Below are 18,056 nucleotides of genomic sequence, written 5' to 3'. Positions count from 1 at the left end.
AACACGTACACAAGCTGGTCCCTTCCCCCCAGCGACTCCAAACTCAAGCTTGTTTCCTGGAAAAGAATTCATTGTGCTCACATAGACTTCATATTTCCCTCCATAGAATGGGAACAGATGCTCGTTCTTATGGTGACTGAGCACCTCACAAACGCAACACCAGCACACTTACAGCAATACTGGCGGTATTTGGTGATGTAGCTTAGTAATAGTTATGATGAGGCAAAAGGAATTAACTACAGCAATTATCTCCACGTGTCCCAGGGCTGGGAGAAGGCTGGCAGTGACCTGCTCCCTTGCCACACCATTTACTTGCATGAGCAGTTTTTGCTTCTTTCACAGCGGTCTGGCTAGTTGCATTCTGCTTTTCATTCCACAGAACTTAGAAGATACCATCAAAGATAAAAGCCTGCTCTTTTCCACGCAGCCTGACCCTTGGCTCCCCTCCTTGGTCATTATACCGGTGGGAAGTTTCAGACTGCGCCCAGGAAAGCCCTGGAGCTTCTGAGAACTCAGCAAGAGTGGACAGCCTCCCCAAAGGGCAGCTCTTCCTCCATTATGACAGATCTTCCCTTGCAAAGCACATCTGCAAGGACGCCTTGGGCGTGTTCTGGGTTGCTTCCCCTGAAAACATGCTCCAGAAGATTTTGCAATGCCCAGATTTTTGTTTCAGATGTGCTGGGGTCCGGAAGCAGACAGGTCAAGTTGTAAAGAGTATCCTGACAGCAGGAAATTTTAAAACCTCTGCTTTAAAGTGTGATGGAGCCTGTGTGGTGGAAGCATGAGGAACCCCAGCTCTGCCAAGCTGGAAGAGGTGAGCTTTATATAGCAATTAAAATACTTTTTAAGAATAGTCTGCTTTAATGTAACATAGATTGTTAGGCAGCTACAACCTTGCAAGCATTCTCTGGAGCTTTACAGAGCCTTAGAATACTCAGTGAAGAAATCAAAAACCAGCTGGCTAACAATCCAGTGCAGAGATCATACACTTTCCCCTGAATTGCAGGTTTCGAAGGCAGTCATGTGCCAGGCTAAAGGCACTGCAGGGAGAGGCAGAACTATGTGGCAATGCTGATTTGGGGAGATCCCAACTAAGTGAAAACTGCAACTGAATTTTTCCCCCCTCAGTAACAATAAGGATGCTACAAGCAGAAATAGCAGAAATTGGAGGAGCAAAGGCTGATTGACACAAAGGAGGAGAAATGAAAGAGGTTGATAGAATCAAGGAGACACCTAAAGGTTAAGTCAATGACGAGGAGAAAGCAGCTTACCTTTCTTCCCGGTTCTGTCCCACACACACACGGCCTCCATGCCGAGGGCTTGGGTTGGTGCAAGAGCGCTGGCGGACTTGGAAGCCTATCCCACAGGAAGTGCTGCAAGGGGACCAAGATGTCCAAGGAGTCCAGCCTCCATTTCTAGAAGAATAAGGGAGCAGAACTCTGAACCTACGTGGGAAACAGCTGTTTGGAAGGGATTGCGGAAATCTGGACTGAGGGGAAAGGACAGGCAAGGAAACAGTTAAGCACCCCTTTCTCCCACTACTCCAGTGATTTTTTCTTTAAAAAATTACATCCTATACACGTCCATAGTTGACATTTTAAGGTTTATACCTAAAAGATCCTACATTTACACCTAAAACATGTATGGAGTGGCCCAAAGTGCGACATCAATACCCATTTGCAGAAAAGTTCCCCACCCCTTCAGGTCCCCTCCTCTTTCTTTGGCTCACCTGGAGCAGTTGGCCACTTCTAGACTTGGCCCTTCACACTGCCGTCCTCCACATTTTGGAACTGGCGTGTCACACAAGCGTCTTCTGCAGAGGCAAAAGCCCACACTGGAGCCGTCCACGTGGGAGCAAGACTTCCACTCTGACCAGGCTCCAAAATGGCCATCCACAGTCAGATTCCTTACCTAGAAAGCAAAAGGCAAAAAGACAAGCTCTGGTTGCCATAGTTAAGGTAATAATCACAGCAGTCATGGAGCTCAGCTCTTGCTGAATTATACTGCTTTCATATGCCTGAATATTTCTCATTAAAAAAACAAAAAACACTTCTGCATTTCAAAAATTAGCATGCCTGGGGGAAAGGGTTTATTTCCCTGATGTGACAGCTTTCCATACGCAGGGAGTTTTTGCATATGGGGGAAATTTAAACATGGGACTTCCTCACTTTCATCATGAAGTGATACAGTCCTATGAGGACTGTACTATGATGCGATTCTGCTGGCAATGTGTGTCAATCGCTGTCATTTTACCATTTCCTCAAAATTCTAGACCAAAAGGCTTTCTCCATCTTTTCTACAAAAGGGGAAATTATCTCATTGCACACAAGACATTTTTCATTATGCATGTTGAGTATTTTTGCCTCTTCAAGACCCAGCATGTACAACTGTAGCTGCTGGATCATGGCCACAGTGTGCCCAGAACTTATTACCAGCTGTCTCACATACCAGCTGTCTCTTAGCAGAGGCAGCCAGTGTTCATCAAGCCATTCAACACCCCGAACAGCTGTGCGATATGCAGCAATCTGCAGATACTATGATTGTGTATCAAAAAGACTGGCTTCCTGCTGCCATCAACATTACCTTAGGTTCTTCGGGGAAATTGTTCAGTTCACAGTTTTGCAATTCAGTTCATACATATAGACCAGAAATAAATTGAAGTAGATACTCGGTGCATTGAGTTGAAACACAGTCTTAAAAATAAATAGGCTGAAAGTAGACAGCCATTTTAAGTGTTGTGGAAGTTGTTTCAATACACAATCTCTACCTTAAAAAACAAACACCTTGGAAGGCAGTGAATGCATGTCAGAAACTCTTCAACCACCCAACAGCATGCCTGTCTCCCTTCATCGATAGTCCACTAGCTGTAATCATTGATGATATATGATTATGTGAATGACATTGGTCACCAGTGCAACATACCTCAAGCTTAGAGAAAAGCAGCATATCCAACTAGCATTGACACAGATAAAAGGCTATCATGCAGTGCAAAGGTGTAAGAATGAAAGAAAATTAGTCTGGACTCAACAAACCCATCAGGCAGATCACCGGGAGCAAGTGTGACATTACCAAGTCCCATGAGCAAGTTAAACAAGGCTGGGAGCAACAGGCTCAAGAGTCCTCCAGCCTTCCTCCCATTTGCCTGGCCTGGCATTCCTGCCTCTCCAACCCACAGCCCTCCGGGGCCAGCTTACAGCGTCACTTGTCACTGGGGCCCCATGGGAGGCTTTCTGGCAGTCTTCCTCTTTATCAACCTCTCCTTTCACGGAGCCCCTTCTCCTCAGACTCGGGCTCGCCTACCTAACTTGCTAGATTTTGACTGCTCAGCCCCCTACTTCCTGTCTGAACTCTTCTGCCTCAAGACTCCCTTCTTCCCACTCTGCTCCAAACCTGCATTTCCCTGAGTGCCCTGCAGCACAGCCTTGGATTCCTTCCCACTTCCTGCCAACAGCACACATCTCTTGGGATATCCCAAACCCTGTGCGAGGCTTCCGCAGCCAGCCTGACGTTCCACTTCTCTGCAACAACTGCAATTGCCAGCATCCTACAGTTGCAACAGACGGATCTTCTCTTGTTATGCATGTGAGACTGTTGGTGGGTAACTTAATGACTCAGACATACAAATCATGCTGCGTAACAGCTTGCAGAGGAAAGAAGAAAGGTTCAGCCTGTAGCTCAGATCAGAGAGACAAAAAGGCTTGAACTGACATTATTTGTGCATAATCACTTCCTTGACCCAAATACTCAGACTTACTTCTGCGGGAATCACTTGGACTCAGGGAAAAGAAGAATCTGAATTGAACTTACTGGACACAATGAGATGCTTTGCTCCCACTGACTCATACTCAGGCTTTCTTCCAGTGGTGTGCACTTCTTGAGCACCAGGTCCCAGCCGCAGTAAGGATCCTGGGATCCAACACATGCGCTGGAAACACAAACCCAAAACATCAGACTGCAGTATAATCGTGTACCAGGAAGGGCTTCACGTGGGTCCACGCGCAAGAAGGCATGTGCTACAGAGGGGCACAGAGGACTTGTCAACCTGGGAAGGGAGCCCATCTAGGAGAAGGAAAACTCTGATCCTAAATCTCTGCTGCCTTGTGACTATATTCATTCATGAGAAAGGCTTTGGGAGTAGACCCTGAGGAAAAACCTGTACCACCTGCCTTGTGGGACACATTAAGGAGAAGAAAAGGCTCAGGAGTGAACCCTGCACAAATCCAGAGTGGAGTCCTGAAGGCAGCTGGGTGGCGCCTTGTACACCCCCTTCCGGCAACTCCTGCAGCCAAGCTGGGGCCAAGCCTTTTGCTCTGCTTCCGTCTGGACATCAACAAGGCTGAGAGAGGGGTCTTGTCATCTGGGCAGCCCAGGACCTTCATACATGCTGCCCAGCCTTGCACCCCCGAGGTCACTTCAGTGCTGCTAACACAGCAGTTTGACTTTACCCCCGGAGGAGCACTCCATCGTCCCTTGAGACAGATGGATACCAACAACCTGTGCTTGAGAAAGAGCTGCTGTTTCTAGCAAAAGACCTATCACACGTGACAAGTAGGGCAGAGTAGGAGGGAGAATTCTAGCCCTTCCCCAACTCTCCTCCCCATTCCAGAGAGGTCTCAGAGGTTGAATTTCCCTACAGATAATCTCCATTTGTTAGAGCAATTAATAGTTTTCTGGAGATGTTCTACTTTGTCCCAAAAGGAAAAGCACTGTAGATTATATTACTGAGATTAGATAATTATTAAACCCTTTAATTGGAACATTAAACAACTAAAGCTTCAGCTGATTAATTGATAGGAGGCTATTTTGGATGGGTGCAATGGACCTCAACTGTCCTTGAGCACATGTGCAAACCAGAGAAACTGTGGCAACCATGCACATACCACAACTACATGCACATACCACACCACTTTCTCCTCAGCTAGCAGTAAGTCTTGATTTTTTTTGTTTTGTTTCCCCCCAAAACTCTTTATTTTATGGGGGTTGATCTTCATAGATAATGCATCTTGGAGGAACCCCAACCCCCATTCAATTAATAGATTAAGTGGAAGTTGAATAATCAACTAAAATTCTTTAGGATTGGCTGGTAGCCCCAACAGTAATGCGTTTTTACAAATCCCTGATATCTTTGAATTCTGCACTTCTCACAGTCAGCCAGCCAGATACCTGTGTGTTTTGTAAAACAGACATCTCTTCAGTGGGATCTTCACCACACTTCTCTGAAGGCCCACATACAGAGCACTCTGGCTGTGTAAAATCTGCAGACTCCTGATGGGCTCCCACTGCTTCTTTGGGAATATGTCAATCTCCTCCAGCAAGCAGCTGCTCGATGTTTGATTAACTGGAGCAAGTACTTTCTTAATAGTGCCATGATCTGTAACGGCAAGAGAAGGGAGTTATTTGTGAAAACAATGATGCAAGTAGAGGATGCATGCATTCCTTGCAACTCAAAGGAGACCTACGTTGCATGAAACCAATTGACACTGAATTGGCCAAATGGCCCATCTTGCAAGGTGTTGTGTAATCTGACTGGAAACAGTTCTCCAGGATTTGGACTTTTAGGCAGATTTCACTCCCAGTTCTGCGGCTTACCGGTGCTAATTTAAGATGGATGGAGATGATGGGAGCCATAATCCAACAACATCTGGGGATCCAAGGTTGAAGAACACTGTTTCAGGTGATCTAGCAGTGAATTATTGCATCCTCACATATGCAATAATTGCTGCGCTGCGCAATTATGAACTGTGCTCCAGAGCACTGATTGGCAACTAGTTTCAACCCAGGGCCTCTTAGAAGAAGCGATGGGCAATGGCTGACCAGGGTAGTGCCCCAACTGGACAACCAGTAAATCTCACTCCTATGGCCACTATTCAATCCTTATTCTCCTCTTGCCTTAGGCTTCCAGTTGCTGATCCATGGGGTGGTGAACCTGCAGCACGGGTGCCACAAGTGATACTGGTATCATAGAATTGTAGAGTTCCAACTATAGAGTTGGAAGGGACCCCAAGGGTCATCTAGTCCAACCCTCTGCAACACAGGAATCTTTTGCCCAATGTGGGGCTCGAACCCAAGACCCTGAGATGAAGAGTCTCTTGCCCCACTGGCTGAGCTATCCCAGCTAGAGGGAGGGCTGTGACAGAATCAGACCTGCACTTCTGCCTGCCTCTCCTGATGGATGCTCTCTAGATCAACAGACTACAGGCAAAATCACCTCAAGGCATTGAAACGATTCAGTGTACACTAAAGTATGCGTTAGAATGCCGCTCTCCCACCCTTTGGACCGGCAGCACACTTGACCAAAAGGTTAATCACAACTCTTGTTTGGAGTTCCTCTGGGCAGCCAGCCACTTTCCCTTCATACAAAACAAGACCAGGAATGCAATACCATGTGCAGAGGGACCCCTGAACTGTGCAACAGACTCCTGTTTGCTCCTCCCGTGGCACAAGGGCAGCCAGCCATTCTAGGGAAGGGAGGCCTGAGAGCATCTCCTGTCCAGCGCCTCTTGTTGCCCAGTAAGGCCTGCAATTGTTGGATAAAATACCATGGGAATGATCCAGTCCAGTGAACAGGGACATAGACATAGATTAACTCCCACTCTTCTCTTTCCCAGCGCTTCCTTTGTATTGTGAGGAGGCCTAGATACCTAAGCTTAAGTCAAGGAAACATTCTGTTTGTTCTAATATCCCATTCTGTTCATTTCTGTTTCTGTAATTATTACCATAGATCATATTCTGTCTGGGGCTTGGAGGGAAAACTGCACTTTTTATGATTTTTCAATCGCTCAGATATGCTATCCTTAGAATATTACAAAGGAAAAGTTAATTTAAAATTAAATCAAAATGTAACACTGTGAAGATTAAATCTTCGTCAAGAAAATGCAACAGGTCTGGGCTGGAAGCAAAGTCATGAAGAAACACTGGAGTTCAGAGCCAGGGATTTTAGCAGCAGCCACAAAAAGGTGCAAGGTGCACGATATCTAAAAACGGAAGGCAGGATGGGAGGCATTCAGACACACACCAAAAGTGTCCAGAGTTAGAAAGCATCTTCTTGACTTTTCCTCTGTATTAAATGTCTGGTAAGCTTTTGTCAACAGACCAATGAAGGTAGATGCTGTGGGGGTTTCTAGCTCTGAAAAATGTACCTTTCTTTTTCTTCTTCTTCTTAATAATAATAATAATAATAATAATAATAATAATAATTTTTTATTTGTATCCCGCCCTCCCCTGCTGGAGCTGGGCTCAGAGCGGCTAACATCATATTAATAACACAATATACATAAAAACAAGCAATCAATTGATTAAAATGCATCCCAAAATTAATTCAAATAAATTAAAATTAAAATCAAACTAAACAAATGGCAGTCCTCAGGTTAAATTGAAAGCGGTTAATTCTCACCAGGACCAACTGTTTCCACTGATATTATAAGGACCTGTGAGCGGGCTGGGAAACCTCCTTCATGCTTGTTCTTATACAAAGAGAAAATGAGTCAGACTGAACCCTGGCCAAAGGCCTGGCAGAACGGCTCTGGACTCTTTTGAGTGAGCGTTCCACCAGGCCGGGGCCACGACTGAAAAGGCGCTGGCTCTGGTCGAGGCCAGTCTGACCACCCTGGGCCCAGGATCTTCAGGGTGTTCTTATTAGCAGACCGTAGGGTCCTCCATGGGACATACCAGGAGAGGCAGTCCCGTAGGTATGAGGGTCCTAGGCCGTATAGAGCAGGCTTCCTCAACCTCGGCCCTCCAGATGTTTTTGGCCTACAACTCCCATGAACCCTAGCTAGCAGGACCAGTGGTCAGGGATGATGGGAACTGTAGTCTCAAAACATCTGGAGGGCTGAGGTTGAGGAAGCCTGGTATAGAATCATAGAATCACAGAATCATAGAGTTGGAAGAGACCACAAGGGCCATCGAGTCCAACCCCCTGCCAAGCAGGAAACACCATCAGAGCACTCCTGACATATGGTTGTCAAGCCTCTGCTTAAAGACCTCCAAAGAAGGAGACTCCACCACACTCCTTGGCAGCAAATTCCACTGTCGAACAGCTCTTACTGTCAGGAAGTTCTTCCTAATGTTTAGGTGGAATCTTCTTTCTTGTAGTTTGGATCCATTGCCCCGTGTCCGCTTCTCTGGAGCAGCAGAAAACAACCTTTCTCCCTCCTCTATGTGACATCCTTTTATATATTTGAACATGGCTATCATATCACTCCTTAACCTCCTCTTCTCCAGGCTAAACATGCCCAGCTCCCTTAGCCGTTCCTCATAAGGCATCGTTTCCAGGCCTTTGACCATTTTGGTTGCCCTCCTCTGGACCTGTTCCAGTTTGTCAGTGTCCTTCTTGAACTGTGGTGCCCAGAACTGGACACAGTACTCCAGGTGAGGTCTGACCAGAGCAGAATACAGTGGCACTATTACTTCCCTTGATCTAGATGCTATACTCCTATTGATGCAGCCCAGAATTGCATTGGCTGTTTTAGCTGCCGCGTCACACTGTTGGCTCATGTCAAGTTTGTGGTCAACCAAGACTCCTAGATCCTTTTCACATGTACTGCTCTCAAGCCAGGTGTCACCCATCTTGTATTTGTGCCTCTCTTTTTTTTTTGCCCAAGTGCAATACTTTACATTTCTCCTTGATAAAATTCATCTTGTTTGTTTTGGCCCAGTTCTCTAATCTGTCAAGGTCGTTTTGAAGTGTGATCCTGTCCTCTGGGGTGTTAGCCACCCATCCCAGTTTGGTGTCATCTGCAAATTTGATCAGGATGCCCTTGAGTCCATCATCCAAGTCGTTGATAAAGATGTTGAATACGACCGGTCCCAAGACAGAACCCTGTGGCACCCCACTAGTCACTCTTCTCCAGGATGAAGAGGAACCGTTGATGAGCACCCTTTGGGTTTGGTCAGTCAGCCAGTTACAAATCCACTGAGTGGTAGCATAGTCAAGACCGCATTTTACCAGCTTCTTTACAAGAATATCATGGGGCACCTTGTCAAATGCCTTGCTGAAATCAAGGTAGGCTACATCCACTGCGTTCCCCTCATCTACCAGGCTTGTAATTCTGTCAAAAAATGAGATCAGGTTAGTCTGACATGACTTATTTTTCAGAAATCCATGCTGACTATTGGTGATCACAGCATTCCTTTCTAGGTGCTCACAGACTGTTTGCTTAATGATCTGCTCCAGAATCTTCCCTGGTATTGATGTCAGACTGATTGGGCAGTAATTATTTGGGTTCTCTCTTTTCCTCTTTTTGAAAATAGGGACAACATTTGCCCTCCTCCAGTCTGCCGGGACTTCGCCTGTTCTCCAGGAATTCTCAAAGATGACTGCCAGTGGTTCTGAGATCACATCTGCCAGTTCTTTTAATACTCTTGGATGCAGTTCATCTGGCCCTGGAGACTTGAATACATCTAAACTAGCCAAGTATTCTTGTACTATCTCCTTAGTTATTCTGGGCTGTGTTTCCTCTGCTGAATCATTTGCTCCAAATTCTTCAGGTTGGGCATTGTTTTCTTTATCGGAGAAGACTGAGGCAAAGAAGGCATTGAGGAGTTCAGCCCTTTCTGTGTCCCCTGTTTGCATTTCACCATCTTCTCCTCTGAGTGACCCCACTGTTTCTTTGTTCTTCCTTTTGCTACGAACATACCCATAAAAGCCTTTTTTGTTGCTTTTAACCTCTCTAGCAAGCCTGAGTTCATTCTGTGCTTTAGCTTTTCTGACTTTGTGTCTACACGTGCTGGCTATTTGTTTGAATTCCTCTTTGGTGGTTTCCCCCCTTTTCCATTTTTTGTACACATCCTTTTTTAATCTTAACTCAGTTAAAAGTTCTTTAGATAGCCACCCTGGCTTCTTTAGGCACCTTCCATGTTTCCGTCTCATTGGTATTGCCTGAAGTTGTGCTTTTACTATAGGGCTTTAAAGATTAAAACCAGCACCTTAAACCTGACCCCGTACTCCACCAGGAAACAGTGTAGCTGGTGTAGCACCAGGTGAATGTGATCCTGCAGCGAAGACCCCGTAAGGAGTCTTGCTGCAGCATTCTGCACACACTGGAGTTTCTGGGTCAGTCTCAAGGGCAGCTCCACGTAGAGCGAGTTACAATAATCCAGTCTGGAGGTGACCGTCGCGTGGATCACAGTGATGAGGTCAGGGCGAGAGAGGTAAGGAGCCAACTGCTTAGCTTGGTGGAGATGTAAAAATGCCGCCTTTGTTGCAGCTGCAATCTGCGCCTCCATGGAAAGGGAGTCATCAAAGTTGTGCCCCCGGCAAGGGATAGGAGTTGGCCCCCCCAAGCCCATACCATCTCGACCGAGCCAAAGGACCTCTGTCTTCAAAGGATTTAACTTCAACCGGATCCCATGCAGCCATTCAGCCACGGCTTCCAGTCATCTGAACAGTGCCGTCGTTGTCGTCGTCGTCGCCGCCTCCTCCTCCTCCTCCTCTTAAAACAGCTCTATGTAGCCACTTAGTATGGCCTCCACTATTGCTCTCTTTCCCCACAACACATTGTATCATAAGTGTCTGGTGTTGGTAACAGGGAAGTTTATAGAGGGAGAATGCTACAAGTCTATATATAGTCTCGGAGGCTAATCAGATATAATCTTTGTCAATTTCACTCCTGCAGCAAAGGTTCTTGCCAGTTTCACTGCTGCTCTTTTCAGCCTTTGCAATGGGACTCGATAATGTGCAGCTGGCACTGAATTATCCAGGGCTAGCAGCTAGGTACACAAGCCTTTGTTCAAGACAGCGAAGGCGGGAGACAGGCGTGTACATATTCTGTGGACAGAACTGAAAACAGCACCAAACTTCTGAGGAAACCAGGGGACAAAGTTCCCATATCTCTGCCTGGATCCAAAAAGTGATGAGTGGAAGGAAATTGTGCTCTTTTGCAAACGTGCTAAGAGAGAGGACGCCACACTAACTACCGTATTTTTCCCTCTATAACACGCAGATTTTTTCTCCTAAAAAGGAAGGGGAAATGTCTGTGCGTGTTATTGAGCGAATGTGTGGTCCCTGGAGCCAAAAAATCAGGCAAAAATCAAATCGCGAGTCACGGAGAAGGGAAACCTGAAAAGAGGAAGTGGCTGCTTTCCTGCATTCTGCCTCAGGGTCTTACTGCCCACCCTCTTCTATTTCCTTGCTGTGTTTGCTGAAACGGAACAAAGAGCAGGGAAAGCCCCTCCCCTCCAGGAAGCAGAGGGGAAAGCAGAGTGTGTTCCTTCTAATTCCTCTCTGTGCTCCGGTGCTGTTGGGGGAGAGGGAGAGAGAGGGGGGGAGGGAGAGAGATGGGGGGGAGGGAGAGAGAGGGGGGGAGAGAGAGACAGAGACAGAGAGAGAGAGAGAGAGAGAGAGAGAGAGAGAGAGAGAGAGAGAGATGGCTGGCTTGGGTGGGGGGAAACTTTTGCCTTTCTTTTCTCCCTCCTGTTAAATCCCTCTCCTGCATTCTTAGCCAGCTGCTTCTCTGCACACCCCTCTCATGTCCCTTCTTTGTTTTTCCTTCGCTCCCCACTTAAAATGTGGTTACAAAGCATAGATCCACATGGATCCTCAGGATCTTTGCATTGGGTCACCCCAAATTCACCATCAGATCACATAGCATGTCCATGGCTACAGCCTGCACCAAAAAAATCACGCACCCACTGTTGCCTGGGGCTGCAATGGTGCAAAAATGTGGTTACAAAGCATGGATCCACAGGGATTCTCAGGATCTTTGCATTGGGTCACCCCAAATTCACCGTCAGATCACATAGCATATCCATGGCTACAGCCTGCACCAAAAAAATCACGCACCCACTGTTGCCTGGGGCTGCAATGGTGCAAAAATGTGGTTACAAAGCATGGATCCACAGGGATTCTCAGGATCTTTGCATTGGGTCACCCCAAATTCACCATCAGATCACATAGCATGTCCATGGCTACAGCCTGCACCAAAAAAATCACGCACCCACTGTTGCCTGGGGCTGCAATGGTGCAAAAATGTGGTTACAAAGCATGGATCCACAGGGATTCTCAGGATCTTTGCATTGGGTCACCCCAAATTCACCATCAGATCACATAGCATGTCCAACCGACAGCAGCTTCTCGCCGTTCAACCCAGCATCTGGAGACTGGGAACCGTATGCCTCCCGTTTCACCTTCCTCCTAGAAGCCAAAGGGGTCACCGACGAAGAAGACGCCAAGAAGAGGGCGATATTCTTCAGCGTCTGCGGAGAGGAGACGTTTGAAATCGCCCGGGCTCTCCTTGCGCCTGAAGACGTCACTACTGTTCCATACAAAACAATAATGGAACAGCTGAAGGGGCACTTTTCGCCGCAGCCCTCAGTGGTGGCTCGTCGAAATGCCTTCTACGCAAAGCGGCAAGCCCCTGGGGAAACCATAACTGGGTTTGTGACCTCTCTCCGCCAAGCCGCCCGGTTCTGCAACTTCTCAGAGCTGGAGAACATGCTTCGTGACCGCCTCGTCGGTGGCCTGAAGGATGAGAAGCTGCAACGACACCTCTACGCTAAGAAGGACCTAACGTTCCAGGTCGCTCTGGAGGAGGCCCTGGCAACGGAAGCTGCCGAGAGGTCGACGCAAGAGGCACGGCAGAGCCAGCTATCCCAACCGAGGGTCCACCACGAAGACCTCACCGACGACTCAGGATCCGACAGGGAGGAGGTGCACCGAGTACAGCAGCGCACTCAAGCAGCCCACATACCACAGCTGCCTCGACGAGAAGGAGGGAACTGCGCAAGCTGTGGAGAAAGTCACGAGAGGAGGACCTGCCGTTTCCGCAACGCAGAGTGCAGGCAGTGCAGAAAATTGGGACACATCGCCCGGGTGTGTCGGGCTCGGCCCACCCGACGCCAGGCATCAGATGACCAATCCAAGAGCCCCAGGTCCCGGGGCCCAACGCACCAAGGCAAATCGACAGAGCTCACGGACTTCCAGGTATACCAGTTGCCCCACCCCAACGTAGAGAAAATTTATGTTGATGTACAGATAGAGGGGGCCCCATGCCGCATGGAGCTTGACACGGGTTCAACTCTATCCATAATCTCGGCAAGGACCTTAAGGAAACTGTGTCCTACTGGGGGTCCCAAACTCAGGCCGGCCCCATTCACCCTCCGGGACTTCAAAAACGTAAGGTCCCCACAATGGGGGTGGGGACCTTCAGTGTGCAATACCGAGGGCGGATGCGGCAACTGGACTTGCTTGTGGTCAAGGGCCCCTACATTAGCTTACTGGGATTGGCATGGTTTGGACCACTGGGGCTAGCCGTCACCGAGGTGAACCACACTAGCTTACAAGTGGACGTGGACGCCATATGCAAGGAATTTCCGGGGGTTTTCGATGGGAAATTGGGACAGTATACGGGGCCCCCCATTGCTCTACAGCTTGACCCCGCAGTACGACCGGTCAGGCTCAAGGCCCGCCGGGTCCCGTTCGCCCTGAAACCCCGTATAGACGAGGAATTGGACCGGCTCGTGGAGCAAGGAGTGCTGGAGCCGGTGCCTAATGCCCCCTGGGAAACCCCAATCGTCACGCCCGTCAAGCCTAATGGTTCAGTCCGCATCTGCGCAGACTACAAATGTACCATAAACAAGGCCCTCACGGCCCATGCATACCCAGTGCCAGTGGTCAGCCATGTTCTTGCCACCCTGGCTGGGTCGAAAATTTTTGGCAAGCTGGACTTGGCCCAAGCATATCAACAGCTGCCAGTAGATGAGGCCACAGCAGAGGCACAGACGATTGTGACGCACAGAGGAGCATTCAGGGTAAAGCGGCTGCAATTCGGTGTCAGCGTGGCACCAGGCATATTCCAGAATCTAATGGACTCTCTACTTAAAGGGATTCCTGGCGTCACCCCCTTCTTCGATGATGTGTTGATTGCTGGGCCCACACCAGAGGAGTTTGAGGACCGCCTCCGCACCGTTCTGCACCGTTTCCAGACGGCGGGTCTCAAGGTGAAGTGGGAAAAATGTCTACTAGGAGTGCCTCAGGTGGACTTTCTGGGATTTATGGTGGACGCAGAAGGGGTCCACCCGACTGGGGACAAGGTACGGGCCATTTGTGATGCCCCAGCGCCCAAGAACAAGACTGAACTTCAGGCCTTCTTGGGACTATTGAACTTTTACCATTCCTTCCTTCCCCACAAGGCGGCGGTAGCAGAGCCCCTACACAGACTCCTGGACAAGCGGGCCCCTTGGGTGTGGGGCCAGCGCCAGGAGGCCGCATTCCAGGCAGTCAAGGACTTGCTTGTCTCAAACTCGGTCTTGGCACACTTCGACGAGAGGCTGCCGGTGGTGCTAGCATGCGATGCCTCGCCCTATGGAATTGGCGCTGTCCTGGGACACCAACTCCCAGATGGAAGAGAGGTACCGGTGGCATACTTTTCCCAGACACTCAACGCAACCGAGCGGAACTACTCGCAAATCGACAAGGAGGGTCTGGCAATCGTGAAGGGAGTAAAAAAATTCCATGATTTCTTGTACGGGCGGCCCTTCACCGTGGTGACTGACCACAAGCCGTTGCTTGGCTTATTTGCCCCTGAAAAGCAGACCCCCCAAGTGCTGTCTCCTCGCATCCTCAGGTGGTCAATTTTCCTTGCCAGCTACCAGTATGCACTGATTCACCGTCCGGGGAAGGCGATGGGCCATGCGGATGCCCTCAGCAGGCTACCACTACCGGAAACAGGCCCCGACCCAGCACCTGCACAAGAGGTTATGAGCCTGGAGCTGCTTCCCAACCGCTCCATTCAGGCACAAGAAGTTGCACACCATTCCAAGAAAGATAGGGTCATCTCCCAGGTCCTGGACTGGGTGTGGAGGGGATGGCCCAGCAGCAGCCCCGGGCCAGAATTCGCCGGCTACACAACCCGCAAACATGAACTGTCGGCCCACAAGGGGTGCCTGTTATGGGGAAGCAGGGTCGTTGTTCCCCAGCCCCTCCGCAAAAGGGTCCTCACAGCCCTACACGAGACACACCCAGGGGTAGTAAGAATGAAGGCCCTTGCCAGGAGTTATGTGTGGTGGCCGGGGATCGACGGAGAGATAGAGGCCTGGGTCAAACACTGCCAGGCCTGCCAAGAATCCCGCCCAGATCCCCCAAGGGCCCCAGTCCAGTCCTGGGAGTCCGCCCGAGCACCATGGTCACGCCTGCATGTGGACTTCGCTGGCCCCTTTCAGGGGAAAACATTCTTCATAGTGGTGGACTCCTACACCAAATGGCTGGAAGTCGCACTGGTACCGTCCACTTCTACGTCCGCAGCCATCCGGGTACTACGCAGGCTGTTTGCAACCCACGGGCTCCCTGACACTCTCGTCTCAGACAACGGGACTGCATTTACGTCAGGAGAATTCCAAACCTTCACAGCGCAGAACGCCATCCGCCACATCCGTTCGGCGCCATTCCATCCTGCCACCAATGGCCAAGCAGAACGCATGGTGCGGACCACCAAGGACACCCTTCGCCGCATGACGCAAGGGGATTGGGAGTACCGCCTTGCCACATTCCTTCTAGCACAGCACAGCACCCCCAGCTCAACGACTGGCCGGAGCCCCGCTGAACTACTAATGGGTCGGCGCCTTGCAATCAGATTGGACCGCATCCACCCCGATAGAGCTCAGGATGAGGTAGTGGTGGGGGAAGGCAGGAACCCCCGGACCTTCGAGGCCCAGGACCCAGTGTACGCAAAGAATTTTGGGGCAGGCCCAGCATGGGTACCCGCCACAGTCACCAGGGTCACTGGCCCCGTGTCGTACGAGGTGCTAACAGATGGGGGGCAATGCTGGCGCCGCCACTGCGACCAGATACGGCGACGATTCCCGGGAGAAAACCAGGAGGAGGAAAGGTCAGAGGAGTCCCAAGGGAACAGAGGGGCAGTGAGGCCCATAGAGCACGAGGGGCCAGCAGGAGAGGCAGAATCAGTAAATACAGAGAGGACCTGCGAGGCCGAAAGGACACCGGAACCAGAACCACGACTGAGCGAGCCGGTTGCGCCAGACCAAATAGCCCCATCACAGCCAGCATCCTTGGAACACGAGCCAGAACCTGAACCCCGGACCAGGGAACACCCCAGGCCGCAACGCACACGTAGGCCGCCAGCGTACCTCGAGGACTATGAATGCGACCTCCCAGGCAGGACTGGAACTTAGAGGGGAGGGGTGTTATGTACTGAGTTGAAAAGGATCCAAACTGCAGCAGTCTGATTGGTCCTAGAACAATAGGATTCAGAATGCAGCAGTCTGATTGGTCCTAGAACAATGCAGCAGTATGATTGGTTGGCAGGAACTACCCAATCATGCTCCAGATAGAAGTGAATCCACAACCTGATTGGCTTACAGTAGAATTCCGGAATTAGCCAATCATGTGCAGCCCACTGTGTAAATAATGTATATAAAGCAGATACTTTGAGGGGACTTTCATTCATTCCTCCTCACCACTATGAGCTGAATAAAGAGCATGAAATCACTTTGCGACTCTGAGTATATTTCAGGTAGGCTCTATAGCAATCCTCTTGTGAAAGGAGAACATGGATTTAGTTTTCCTCTTCTCATTCAGTGCTCTGAACAGCTCTTCCACACAAGGAAGAAGGGCATTTTGGGATCCATCCCTCACTGCAGTTCCCTTGCTTGTTGCAACCTTCCATGGGTCTCCACTTGCACACATTACAAGCTGGATCTTGAACACAAACTGGTTCTGACCTGATCTTCTAAAGAGAGAATTCTGAGTCTTCTGCTATGCTGCCATAGAAATTAAATCTGATGAGAACAGGAATGTTAGCATTGCAGCTGTACTGCTGCTGTAACCAGTTAATACCGAGAGTATTTCAGATGTAGTAATAGTCCCTTAGAAAGAGCTAATATGAAATATTTCCGTTAATTTCTTTCCTTATGCAACAGCATCAGGCCAGAGAAGCTGCGGTGACGGAGGAGTAGAATTTGCAGTCTAGGAGCAGCAGTCTGGAACGGCTGTGTGCAATCCTTTAACCACCAACCGTTTCCCCTCCGCACCTCCCCAGCTCCACTTATGAAGCAAGCTTACTTGTGGGTGTCCTGGCTGGAGGGGCAAAGGTGTGGGGGAGGGAAAGTGGCTGATGAGAGAAGTAGGCAGAGAAAGATTTATGCACGTGATGATCCATTAAAAATGTGCAGATAAGTGAATTCATTTGCAAACTCCTCAGGTACATTAAAAGGCACCATCCAAAATGATAATTCGTCTTGAGGACGCCATGAGACAATCCGCTGTACATTTTCAGAATCAAGTAAGTATTTTGACAATTGCTTGTCATGCTGTCCAAATGCTTATTCTACAGCAATAGGATAATTATGGTTATCTTTTCACATCCCTCTGAATGAGACTTCTCTCATTCAGCCTTGTCCTTTTCAGACTTGTGCTTTTAATGGCTTCATCTCTACACCCGGTGATTATTCAAAAGAAAAGGCTGTGCCCTAGTCAAAACAAAGAGTTTTGATGTAGAACAAAAGAATCAGGGAACAAAAAATTCTGTTTTCCTAACCCCTCTATCATGAGACAAACCTGTTTCTGAATGGGATGTGACTGCCTGGGTTTCCTCCCCAAAATCAGGCAATGCACATGCTCATGAAACAAAACCCAGGCCAAGCACCACATCACACATACCTAAGGACACCTCCCTCTTCTGGCGTACTATATCAGGCCTCCTGGAGAAATGATCGCAACATGCCAGTCTGCACTATCAAACCTCTTGAATGGATGCAGTCCTATCACTCACTCGATCAAGACCAGGATGTCGAGTCCAATCAGCTAACAGTATCCCCAGAAAATTTACCAGCCTGGCCTAACTATAAATGAGGTCAAAAACCTCATTATGCGGATAAAAAACAATAAAGCACCAGGCATTGATCACTTGCCTCCAGAACTCTTGAAATCCAATATTGCTTGGTGGGCACCCCTGCTTGTGGTAATCTTCTCGCTTATTGACTCATCTGGTCTACTCCCAGATGCCTGGGCCACAGCGGTATATTCAAAAAGGGCCTCACATCTGATCTGGCTAGCTACAGACCAATCAGTTTGTTACCGATAACTAGTAAACTATATGCAA

The 18,056-nt window shown here is 48.9% G+C and overlaps 1 protein-coding gene across 6 annotated transcripts in view; it reads right to left on the bottom strand.

Annotated features, from left to right (window-relative positions):
• The window catches only part of SEMA5A (semaphorin 5A), a 163,443-nt gene that overhangs the window by 25,264 nt on the left and 120,123 nt on the right, over positions 1-18,056 (bottom strand). For all 6 annotated transcript variants that reach the window (XM_053397508.1, XM_053397510.1, XM_053397505.1 and 3 more), the window contains 4 exons: positions 5,164-5,371; positions 3,808-3,925; positions 1,730-1,911; positions 1,272-1,415 (listed from right to left, as the gene is read on the bottom strand). In XM_053397508.1, the coding sequence (XP_053253483.1) occupies positions 1,272-1,415; positions 1,730-1,911; positions 3,808-3,925; positions 5,164-5,371 (652 nt within the window). The remainder of the gene's footprint in view (positions 1-1,271; positions 1,416-1,729; positions 1,912-3,807; positions 3,926-5,163; positions 5,372-18,056) is intronic.

Source organism: Podarcis raffonei, chromosome 7, assembly GCF_027172205.1.
Source record: "Podarcis raffonei isolate rPodRaf1 chromosome 7, rPodRaf1.pri, whole genome shotgun sequence".
NCBI lineage: Eukaryota > Metazoa > Chordata > Lepidosauria > Squamata > Lacertidae > Podarcis > Podarcis raffonei.
Note: the sequence above shows the minus strand (reverse complement) of the source record. Positions and strands in the feature narration are given on the sequence as shown.